Genomic DNA, 12,397 nt, shown 5'->3' on the forward strand with positions numbered 1-12,397 from the left:
TCAAAATAGCGTCTTCAAAAAAAATCATTGATATAATACTCAATCAATGTTCTTCGCAGTACTGTTTCATGCACCCATCATTCGGACACACTGTGATTATAAGTGATAATAATATTTTACAGATACCAAAACTCGACAATGGTTCTGAAACATATAAAGATAGTGACACTTTTACGTTTTCCTAATTTTTGAGCATCACAATATATATATTTATTATCCGTTCAATATTTTCGGTTAAAACAAACTTGTTTGCCAATGCAAATGACTAATTTGTTTATTATGTCTCATCTTTTTCCCAGTGTTTAACAAAATGTACTTTATGACAAATTAAACATCAATTATTGCCATCAGGCTCTAAGATGTTGCTAAATAAGTTGAAAGTTTTTAAATATCACACTCATAATATATATATATATATATATATATATATATATATATATATATATATATATATATATATATATATATATAATATACAACATTAAATTTAGAATTTCATGAAAAAAGACAATCATCGGAACTTTGTTGAAATATGCCGATTAAGTGCAAAGCAGGACATTGAATCTACAAAAGGAATAAGAGAATATGGTAGTGCAGTACACACTAAATTAAAATAACTGTAGCAATGTTCATCTGTAACACATTTCTATTCACTCTTGTTTGGTACAACCCTTAAAAAATCAAAGCATTTGTGTCCGTCGTTTACCTCCTTGACACGACAAAAGCACTCAGCTCCATACCTCCAAATGTCAATTGTCGTAGAATAGATTTAGGCAAGCATAGAGGGAGACATCTGTGTTTGTTTCCAATAACAACTGACTAGTTATGGGGTTGACACCAGCAGTGTTGGATAAGTTGTTTTGTAGGAATAATAATAAAAGCAGAAAAGATCTGCAAATTAGCTGTTTACTTATTTATATTAATGATCACGTTTGACATCAGGTGTATGGAAATAATTTCAGTTATATTTCTATGGCTCATTGTAGATGCATATATTGTTTGGAAACAAAACGTTTGGAGACAGCTCAAATTAAGGGACAACATTTTCATTTTATTGACCTTAACAATACTGTTAGTTAATTGCAGCTTGAGTCTTTCCTCGTTTTCGAATGTATTTGACAGTCATCTACTTACCTGTAGGTTTGAAAAAGTAGACCATTTGGTCTTTATATTTATAATCGCTTTAGTAAATTATTTGTTTAAGAATCTACGCTGTCTATTCATTTCTTATTATTTATGTTGTATCGATGCCGTTTTAAAGGCCCAGTCGTTACTAGCCCAGATGACAATGGAGAGGAATCTGATCATTATGTCGAAGCTGACGCAGGTATACGTTTCATAACTTAAGTCGATTTACATTAATGTTTAACGAATGTTTAAGTGTAACTGTATCATGATATGTTTGTATGTAAGTATTTTTTGAATGGTGTAACTTAATGAGGTATATGCCGCTTCTTTACAGTATATAACCTTTTATATTTGTAGATGGAAATTAGACACAGCAAGACAATGGCTTCAAACTGTGAGGTGGACATTTAAAATGTAAAACTCGCTTATTGATTTTTGCTATATTTGTAAATACATAATTTTGTCATAAATTACTCCTTATTCAATAAACAAAGCACAAGACAAAAAAGAATATCCAGGAAACATTGATGGTTTAACACAACAAGAGTATCGAATACATTATTTACGTCCACAAGAAAGTATTTGTGTACCCATTATAGTTTTTTTTTTAATTTGTTCAACTTCGATTAAACTTATATTGTTCTGGTTGCAATTATAAATGAATTTCGGGGCAAGTGGGGGGCTGAGAACTCATAAACTAGTTTGAAACCCAAAGTAAACTTAAGTTTTACTGACCGTTCCAAGGCGGTAACTGCTACATTTGATAATTAAGTTATCTACACTCATGTTTGATTGTCTATTGAATGTATGTGTTGTTTTGTTGGTCCTTATTATTGTAATAAGCTAAATGTGTGTTTTAAATTCCAATGGCATAATTCTAAGCTTTCGCTTTCTTATTTTGAGTAAACTAAGTATGGTTGAACAAACTTAATCTTAGATGAAATTCACAGATACAATGTATACATGTATGGCATTGATATAGTTTTTGTCAGCATACAATAATATGATATAAAAGTGTTTAGATTTTTATTGTCATTAATTTATGTGATTTGTTGTTTAATTGTAGTAAATCATGTATCATATTTGTATCATTTTATTTTCATTATTTTTTTTTTTTGCTTTTAGTAGGTGTGTAAAATTAATGAGTTTTTTTTATTTGTTCCGATGATTATTATTATTTATTCATATGCACCAGTCGGTATTTATTCCTGGCCACTCGACGGTATACCAACTAATAGATAAATATTATCAAATTTGTAAATCCTTTAATGACAAACAATCAATCAGTATTGTATTTTGTGATATATCTAAGGCGTTCGACACCGTGGTCTCATTTAAACTCCAAGACCTTTGCTTGGTAACTTATTTGATGTTTTGTGAAAGGGCCGTAACCTCTGTTAGAATAACTCGTGGCCCAATCCCTTTGCATGTTTGATAATTCATTATTTGACTCAAATTCTATGTATACCTGTTGATGTTGTATTGATTGTTACATTGTATTTACATTCATGCAATTAAATATTATTATTTTTATATATGGCCCTTCGTTATGGAGGAAATAAAGAATATATGTGTTCACAACGAATAGCTATGTATGATTAAGTTGAATGCAGATATGTTATGTCCTGTTCTTTTTTCATGAGAAAGATAATCATCGCCACAACCTCCGAACATTGTAGTCATGGAGTATTTCAGTCGAAAATGACTATATGACTCCAGAATAATGTACATATCTGTTTACTCTCGGTACTGAAAATAATTGCCATTGTGCTGTTATGCTGCGAAGATATTCAATATATCGCCGATGTATGCCTGACATTAAATACTTTATTGAAATGAAGTCTTATAAAGCGATTAGTGTATGTGTTTGACTAGTTTCACTGTATAATGATGCTAGAAAGGCCTTCTTCATATCATGGAATAGTCTATTTAAATGTTTACTTTAAAGAATGTTTCGTTTCATGTTTATACTAATTACAGTGTCAACATCTGTGATGTATGACTATTTAAAAAAAAATCTATCATTTTTTGTCTTTACACAATGTTATCAAATAGTTAATAAAAAAGGTGTCACATAATGGTAAATTCAAATATTTAAAAAAAATGTTACCTTTTAGCCAATATCAAATGCATTTTCATGTTTGCAAAAATTCAAAAACCTTTGTTTTGAAATGCAATTTGCTTTAAATAATGAGTTTTATTATACTAGAACTACTAGGTACTAAATCAAGTACCTATATCATATGTGATAACTTGTTTCTGACGTTCTGCAGTGTATGGTATTTTACGTATGTTCCAATGATAAATATTTCAAGTGAATAAAGGTTACCATAAAAGTTTCAATACCTAATGATATTGTACGCGTGGTGGTGTTAGTAGTTTATACTTCGGGTCCCGGCGTGAGCACATTGAAGGGTCCCAGAGTGACAGTTCAACCACCGCACACCTATCCTTGGCGACTATCAGGCGCTTAACCAGTACTAGGTGCCTTTACCTCTGCAAGGAACTGACAACTTCTGTACATGTTAGGGGCAGTGGTACAGTGCGAACGGTTGTTGAAAGGATTTCATAACCAATCACAACAGTAGTGACCTGGTCCGCCCATGAATCGAACCCGGGTTGTCCGATTCACAGTCCAACGCTCTACCGATTGAGCTAACCGGGAGGACTCAAATACTGTACGCGTAGTCATGGAAAGCCTTAAATACTCAGTATAGGCAAGACTTAAGTGTTTGCTTCTACATATTACATCATCTCAGATACCCAGTGTTTAATACGGTCATGGTTTGGAAAAGATTTCGAATTCGTCATTATAAACACCTGTACAATTGTTATACTATCATTATTATTCTGCAGCAAAGATTTGTATTGGAGTTTTTAAGGTTGCTCACGCATATTTGCTAAATCATGGCCATCATTTATTGATACAGGTGTGATCAGTTTTCGGTGTTTGTATCTCATTTTCACCTGAGACTCTAAGCATGTTTTTATACTGTTGGCAACTGGGCTTGTTCCTGTACATTGACTTCGCTGCATTCCCCGTGTAGTTCAAAGGGATTTAGAAGCATAAATGGGGAATTTACCCTGATTCCATACTGTTGTTGTTTATACAAGATCAATAGGACTAGGTTTAAAACCGCTATATCGTGAGCATCTGGTGAAAATATAAATTAAAGCGGTTACAATAATGACGGGTAGCGGGGGCGGATCGTCAATCTGCCTTACGGAAACCATGCACGAAATACATTCATAAGTTATTATATGTCTTGCATCTATAAGTGATAGTGGCACGTCAGTTCTGAAATTTATTGCTCAGTGTTATATATCCACTTCGTAAATACCCTGGGAGGGAGCTACCACGTTCTGTCTTGTTTCCAATGATGTTTAATTTTCCTATGTGAATGATGGGTTTAAAATTGTACGTGTGTTTGCCTGTTACAAGCATCCTTAACACATACCCCATCACACTAGACGAAGTCAATGAAGACCGCACTAAGTCCTGGCAATTTCGACAAACGCAGCGAAGATGCGGTCGAATTCTTAAAAATATGCTTTACTCAAGTGCATACTACGTCCTTATTGCGTTCCTATAAGGCATTAACTGCGTCACACACGTTCCAAAAACGTTCTTACTGCGCGCATCTTCACGATTGCACCAAGTCCAATGCGTTTTTAATACGCGTGCACCATGTCCAATGCGTTTTTAATACGCGTGCACCATGTCCAATGCGTTTTTAATACGCGTGCACCAAGTCCAATGCGTATTTAATACGCGTGCACCAAGTCCAATGCGTTTTTAATACGCGTGCACCAAGTCCAATGCGTTTTTAATACGCGTGCACCAAGTCCAATGCTTTTTTAATACGCGTGCACCATGTCCAATGCATTTTTAATACGCGTGCACCAAGTCCAATGCGTTTTTAATACGCCTGCACCATGTCCAATGCGTTTTTAATACGCGTGCACCAAGTCCAATGCTTTTTTAATACGCGTGCACCATGTCCAATGCGTTTTTAATACGCGTGCATCAAGTCCAATGCGTTTTTAATACGCGTGCACCAAGTCCAATGCTTTTTTAATACGCGTGCACCATGTCCAAAACGTATTTAATACGCGTGCACCATGTCCAATGCGTTTTTAATACGCGTGCACCAAGTCCAATGCTTTTTTAATATGCATGCACCAAGTCCAATGCTTTTTCAATACGCGTGCACCATGTCCAATGCGTTTTCAATACGCGTGCACCAAGTCCAATGCGTTTTTAATACGCGTGCACCATGTCCAATGCGTTTTTAATACGCGTGCACCAAGTCCAATGCTTTTTTAATACGCGTGCACCAAGTCCAATGCGTTTTAATACGCGTGCACCAAGTCCAATGCGTTTTTAATACGCATGCACCATGTCCAATGCGTTTTTAATACGCGTGCACCAAGTCCAATGCTTTTTTAATACGCGTGCACCATGTCCAATGCGTTTTTAATACGCGTGCATCAAGTCCAATGCGTTTTTAATACGCGTGCACCAAGTCCAATACTTTTTTAATAGCGTGCACCATGTCCAATGCGTTTTTAATACGCGTGCACCAAGTCCAATGCGTTTTTATTACGCGTGCACCAAGTCCAATGCTTATTTAATATGCATGCACCAAGTCCAATGCTTTTTTAATACGGGTGCACCATGTCTAATGCGTTTTCAATACGCGTGCACCAAGTCCAATGCGTTTTTAATACGCGTGCACCAAGTCCAATGCGTTTTTAATACGCGTGCACCAAGTCCAATGCTTTTTTAATACGCGTGCACCAAGTCCAATGCTTTTTTAATACGCGTGCACCACGTCCAATGCTTTTTTAATACGCGTGCACCATGTCCAATGCGTTCTTTGTTTTTTCTTATTGACCTGGAAGATTGCACCCTGCGCTTACAAAGTGCTTATCACGTCCTTATTACGTTCTTATGTCTTGAATTTATTTGTAAATGTGATGGAATTAGCGTGTTCTATATATAACATGCCTATTTGTTGTTCATTTCTAGTGTTGTTATAAAATGAAGGTATTGGGGAGTTAAATCCCAGTTTTATACATGATCGCTGTTCAGAGCCTGACGGGGCGTGGTAAGAACCTGATACAAATGTGTCTTAAGATGTGTTTAGCACCAAAAGAATGTATAAACAACCGAACGAGGTCTTCTACAACCTGGCACTAACGTACCAGAGTCGTTATAAAGTGGTGAAGAGGAAGAACGCAATGACAACCTAGAGACAACGCGATGAGAACGCCATTCATTATTCCCCTATCAGTGCTACGCTTGCACTACGTCAATCAAGTTCTTACTAGGTTTTAGTTACGTAGTCATTACGTCAATGCCGCCGTTTATACGTTCTTATTAATTTCTTATTACGTCCTGATTCGACCACGTCCTCACTACGTATTTTATATGTTCAAAGTCCGCTCACGTCTTTCACGTCTATACCATACCACGTTCTTTTCGGTTTCTACTACATTCCTTCTACGTTGACAAAGTTCTGACTGCGTCCTACCGAATGTTTGAGGACGTAGTGGGCACGTGGCCTAGTGTGATGGGGGCATTAACAAACCACTAGTTTAAAGGTAAACCTTGAACAGGTAAATTGTGGACCGTCACTATTATTTGTTTCTATTTTATAACATCGTTCTTAGAAATATTAGAACAACTACTAATGCCAGACTAAATTTTGACCCCATTTATACCTAATTGATTCTTAACAATGCAAAATAAAGACACTGGCCACAAATTCTCGAAACATCTTAATATGACACGTTCTTGGTTAAACTTTGTGAAATGAACTTTTTTTTGCATTTTTTTTTTGATACGAAGTGAAAAACGGCAAACCATGAAGAGGTTTAAGTTAAGTAAATTACGGCTGGTCATTCATTGTCTTTGAAGTCAACATTTTTTAATTGTCATATTTCTACAGTTTCGGTATCAAAGACTAAAGTATTAAGATTTAAGTGATTGTTAATATAATAAGTGTTATAAAATAAGATGCATTGCCGGGAAATTAATTTTGGTGCCAAAACATGAGCAAGACCCTTTGAATCCCTTAAAATAGGATCAAACTAAGCCCTTTTTTATTGTTTTGTTCAACCGGTCTTTTTTAAGAGTCTTGCCAATGTTTAAGGAAATAATTTAAAATATTATCATTATATATGTGTTTAATTTCAAGTTTGAGGAAGTAGTTTGGCTGATTGAAATAAGATACGTTTACCTGTTACGCTGTTACGAGTTCTCCTTTTAATTTCGTATGCACACTACTATAGATATACGAGTCAAAACACAAACCAATTTTAACAGTGAGTGGCTTTATTTAAAAAAAAAGATAACTAATTTAGCTGACAATTATAAATTACATTATGTCGTTCTTTCTGTACTTGTAAGAAAAGCGTCTGGGCGATACGGGTCACTTTAAACGAAAGCAGAAACACAACGGTGGCTTGAGGATAGTTATGCGATTAAGGGCCTAAATTATATTCTTAGAAAAACGTTAGATAATATCTTATAAACCCTGACAAAAATTTATGAACTAGAAAACAATAACTTTAATTAAGTCTCAATTCTGAAATTGTATATGTGTTCACATCCTACCGCTTGATGTGATTTTGGACTTGATCAACTTTTATCATTCATTCTTATAATGTTTGCTCTTCGAGATACAAGTGTTAAGTAAGATTTTCAGTTTTAATAGTCTTGTTTCCTATATTTTGCAAGACAGCCACTGGATCTGACTCGGTATCTTCACGCCATGTAGGTCTTCAGTGTCTCCGTAACATCTCCTTTGCAGTCTGGGCACGTGCTGATGTTCGGCGCGCAATCCCCACATGCCGCCCTATGACCACAGGGTATCAGCAACATGCAGGCTTGCCTCTCTCTACAGACCCTGCACTCCAACATGGCCCGTCGTCGCCGGTTGTCCTCTTTGAGTTCCGACATGGACATCTCTGAGGGTGCTGGTGTATAATATGGAATAAATGGAATATATGATATATTTGACAAATAAGCAACTTGCCTTATTAATAACATTGCCCAACCTCCCAGCGAAAAGGGTAAGAATCCTGTCTGTCATGCCCCATCGTGCTGGCCAGCCCATACCACGTGTGCTTCAATGATAATGGTAACGTTGATCTTACAAAGCCTCATACATACAATTAATGTAGCTTAAATCGTTCCAGGAATCGCCCCAATCATGAAAAAGTTGGTATGACGGACAACAGTAGAAGTCATTTTTTAAATAAACCTTAGGCAAACATAAAAGCTGAGAAAAAAATATTTCAAAATAAATATATTAAAAAGCGCAAAAGTGCTTCAAGAATATGAATGGTTTTGGTGCGAAATTGTTTGTTGATATCCTAACTACAGTGTCTTGTGACTTCGTCTTGATTTCCTCTATATTATGTTTATAACTAGGAAGTAGATCACATCTTTTTTTTAAAAAATTCGTACTTTAAAAGATAACGCCTTTGACATTGTACTGTCGAAGAACTATTCCGTTTGGATGCAAATTGATTTTGTATGAAACTTATGAATCTTAAATAGGAACAATAAGGGTTGATGAAACAAAGAATGCATTATTGCGGTTAACTTATTTCACGTTAATGATCAGATAAAAAAAATGCATACGATTTGTGTACAGATTAAACAAAACAGCCTTTATAACGTGAGGTTTTCAAATATAAGCTGCGTGACCACAAATTCCCCAGTAAAAACAGCACCAAAATATCGCTCATATTAGTTTTATCATAAAATAAAACTTGCATCAACCAATATTGTGCCCCTGTAAAGCTGCACTCTCACAGATTAACCGTTTAAAACAACTTTTTTAGTTTTTGTCTTGGAATGAGCAAATGCTTGCGTCAATATCTGCAAACCAGTGATGAGATATTGTTGACAAACGATCATATCGCAGATTTTCATATTTCCATTCCAAATTTAATGTTTTATGGCTTAAACCGTTACTAACGGTTTAAGAAAAATGGATAAAACATCACTTCTGAACTTAAATATAATAAACTGCAATCTATTTTTTGTAAGTAGTCTTATATGACTGTTTTTGTTCATGCATTTTTGCTTAAATTGGCTCGTTCCAAACAAAATAAAAAAGTTGTCAAAACATTTAATCTGTGAGAGTGCAGCTTTAACAATCCAAAACAGTTAGAAAAATATTTGTTTTAAACTTGCAAATAATTTTTTTCAGAACTAATACAAATGATAAGTGAGGGTCTCGGTACTTTCAATGTTTGCCTTCCCCAGCGAATTGTGTATTAGTTCAGGTAAATGGTTACAAAAAATGGAAACCCACGTAACTCATCAAATGTTTTGTTAAAGCTAATAGCAATATATTTTCACATTGTCCCATTCTATATCAGACAATCTCGCTGAATGTTACACATTGGCCGCCAAATCTCTTATTGCCTGGTCATTGAATTAGATAAGTCTACTTGAAGCTCCAATTTGAAACATAAGATGTGTAATGTATTCTGAATATACAACCATCTATATCACATTACAAAGAATCAACTTAAACGCATATTTTACATATCGTATTACCATGTCAAAATGCAAATACATGTACATGCTACTTGCACAATGACAGTTATTGATAAAAAGCATAAGGAAATACAAATTTGAAGATGGTAAAACCTCCGACGGACTTGGATAGTCATGGCATGCATTATTGTATTGTTCCCCGTGGTAAAACTACTCGATTGTTCTTCCCATTTCTTGAATGGAAATTTTGCCCCAGCGATATTTGGGGTGATCCTTAATTATTTGTATATCAAATTAATTATGCAGTCATTGAAATGCATAGGTTTCAGTATAAGTCAGAGATTTTTCAAGTTATTTTATTTAATTAAATGAAAACATTCTGTTCACCAACTCTGACTGACACCGCCGCCTATATTGGAGTATAGAAATTAAAATGGCACAGACCTTTTTCAACACTTCTCGGAGACGTCCTTGCCGCTGATGACGATTCTGCGTTCTTTAAAAATAAAATGCAATATATTATACATAAAGAGATTGTCTAAAATTAATTGAATAGCAACACAAGTAGCAGAAACATATTAAATATTAAGGTGTATGTGTATATCAAACGTATGTGCCGTTTGTGTGTTGGAGAAATGTAGTTTTCAGTGTATTTATCACAGTCTTGCAGTAATTGTAAAAGGTCTTAGGTTTTAACTTTTTTTTACTTCCGCCTGATACAGCTATTACATTCAATGAAAACCAACAAAACAATACACTTGTAATGCATTTAATGTGATTGTGATCTTGAATTTACAAGTATAATTAATTTGCACGGGAAACTTGTAGATTACAAGAAGAATGTAGTGGTACGTCAAACATAATCTTTCGTACCAGGAAAGTTTCGTACCAAGAAATAGTGTGAACGTTTCGTACCCACCGTATCAATATCGTATGGAAAAATACCTACTTTTAGGAATATTTACTTTGGACGTTCCGTAGCCACTGTGATATTGACTTTTCGTTAAAATTAGTATATGTTAATGAAGTTAGTATTGGAACTATTTATCAACCCTGAACATATTCTCCATGCAAGGGAAACAATTAAGTCTGTCTATCCAGGTTAAATGACAAAGGTAAAGTGTCAGCTTGCAAACTGGCCCCAGCAGTACTTCGATAGTTGCTGATGTTGTGTTTCATTAATACTCACATTGGTCAGGAAGGGACAGAGATTCGACATCTGTTCATGCACTGCCCATGGGTCATCATCCTCAGCCAGGTACCGAAGAGAGGTGCCGCATGAATAACACTTCACAATGTCGTGGTAGCCTTAAAATAAAAGATCTAATATCCATATATCAAGTCATGCATGGGCAAAACAAACTGAAATCGTTGATGTTTGATTTGAAATGTTTGAACATAAAAATACATATACAACGGTCTATTTTTAGATCAATATCGATTATCCTGATAGACATGCCAACAATTGTTGTGTTCATTGTACATGTAAACGTTACGCATATATTTAATTAAGTATGATTCAATGACAGGTATTTCATCAATTTGATATGAAGAATGTATATCTCAAATGTTACAGATTGATTTAACTGGCCGAAATGAACGCTGTACATATAAGAGAAAGTTGGAAAGTATGTCAAATATTTAACGAATTATTGCTGTAGTTTTATCAAAAGTAAGAACACTTGATTTTCATATAGTTACCTATAGAGTAGAACCCCGCCTTCGCCAATTTAGTTGGCGATGTTTTGTACTGCCAGTTGTCGAAGGTATTCATTCTGTCCGAGATATTATCCATTTTGAATCAAGTTTACGTTTGAATATTTTTTTACTTCCTTACAAAACCGTTAAATACATGCGATCTATATTTAGAAACAAGTCAAAATTGGGATCCCTCAACATAATGTTAATAAGCACACGCGCTCAATTACAAAAGTGTAAAACGATTCATTCAGCAAACGGTTATAGGTTAGTTTAGATTGTATTCAAAATGTTATTGACTAAGAAGATTGGTAGCATTCTGTAGGCTTTAAAACTTAATGTATACTACCAGAGGAAAATCCGACGTTAACATAGTCGCAAAATATGACATTCGAAATATTACTTTGCTTGAATCCGAAAAGGGTAATTCATTCATATCGGTAATGCACCAGTCAATTGTAACCACGGCCCCCAGGTCCGGAGATAGCCGGGGAAATGGGCCGTGTTTTACCTTCCAGGTGGCTCGCAGTGCCGAGTGAATGCGGTGGTTTTGTCTTCACGCCAAATATAGCGGGAAATTGGCCTTATATAGGGTCCCTTGGGTTCGGGAGCATTTGGCGGGGGTTTTACCAGCAGTTCGTCCCCGTGGGACGGAAATTTTTCATGGGCTTGGCTGGACCGAAAGTCAAAGTCCCCGCTATTCCCCGGACCTGGGGTTCCGTGGTTACAATGGACTGGTGTATAAATAATAGTTTGTATATATTAAGACTTAGTTCAGACTTGGGTAGTGATTAATTCAGTTCACGTTAATGTTGCATTTATTAAGATTCATTAATTTCTCATATTTTGGTGAACGGCAAAAGGTACATTCTAAATTTAAATGAAGCTTTGTACCATCTGGCATTCAACCAACGTTGTCACAAACATTTACAGTATTACTAGAAATCATAGCTCATGTATCGGACAATACGTATAAATGTCTTTCATTAAAAATGAATTGCGGGATTGGTGTCATTATTGGGGTTTGAAGGCAAGTGGGCTGGTTAAAGT

At 35.3% G+C, this 12,397-nt stretch overlaps 2 protein-coding genes across 2 annotated transcripts in view; one reads left to right on the forward strand and one right to left on the reverse strand.

Annotated features, from left to right (window-relative positions):
* Window positions 1–1,826, forward strand: part of LOC128239117 (uncharacterized) — a 45,140-nt gene extending 43,314 nt beyond the window's left edge. The window contains exons 19-20 of the mRNA XM_052955602.1: window positions 1,262–1,327; window positions 1,486–1,826. Of these exons, the coding sequence (XP_052811562.1) occupies window positions 1,262–1,327; window positions 1,486–1,496 (77 nt within the window). The 3' untranslated portion in view covers window positions 1,497–1,826. The remainder of the gene's footprint in view (window positions 1–1,261; window positions 1,328–1,485) is intronic.
* A 5,621-nt stretch (window positions 1,827–7,447) lies between these two features.
* On the reverse strand, window positions 7,448–11,510 carry LOC128236872 (baculoviral IAP repeat-containing protein 7-A-like). The gene is made up of 4 exons (XM_052952002.1): window positions 11,351–11,510; window positions 10,839–10,957; window positions 10,094–10,145; window positions 7,448–8,112 (listed from the first exon to the last, which is right to left on the reverse strand). Exons 1-4 carry the CDS (start codon window positions 11,442–11,444, stop codon window positions 7,901–7,903), a joined length of 477 nt encoding a protein of 158 aa, XP_052807962.1. The 5' UTR covers window positions 11,445–11,510; the 3' UTR covers window positions 7,448–7,900.
* Between the last annotated feature and the right edge of the window lie 887 nt (window positions 11,511–12,397).

This window comes from Mya arenaria, chromosome 6 (assembly GCF_026914265.1).
Source record: "Mya arenaria isolate MELC-2E11 chromosome 6, ASM2691426v1".
Taxonomy (NCBI): Eukaryota; Metazoa; Mollusca; class Bivalvia; order Myida; family Myidae; genus Mya; species Mya arenaria.

Excerpts from the sequence above, each read along its gene's own strand:
- LOC128236872 (XM_052952002.1), bottom strand. The coding sequence starts at position 11,444 with ATGGATAATATCTCGGACAGAATGAATACCTTCGACAACTGGCAGTAC. Across the intron at positions 10,958-11,350 it reads GGCGGGGTTCTACTCTATAG|GCTACCACGACATTGTGAAG; the intron begins GTAACTATATGA and ends TTTTATTTTAAG. Across the intron at positions 8,113-10,093 it reads TCCGAGAAGTGTTGAAAAAG|CACCCTCAGAGATGTCCATG; the intron begins GTCTGTGCCATT and ends ATTATACACCAG.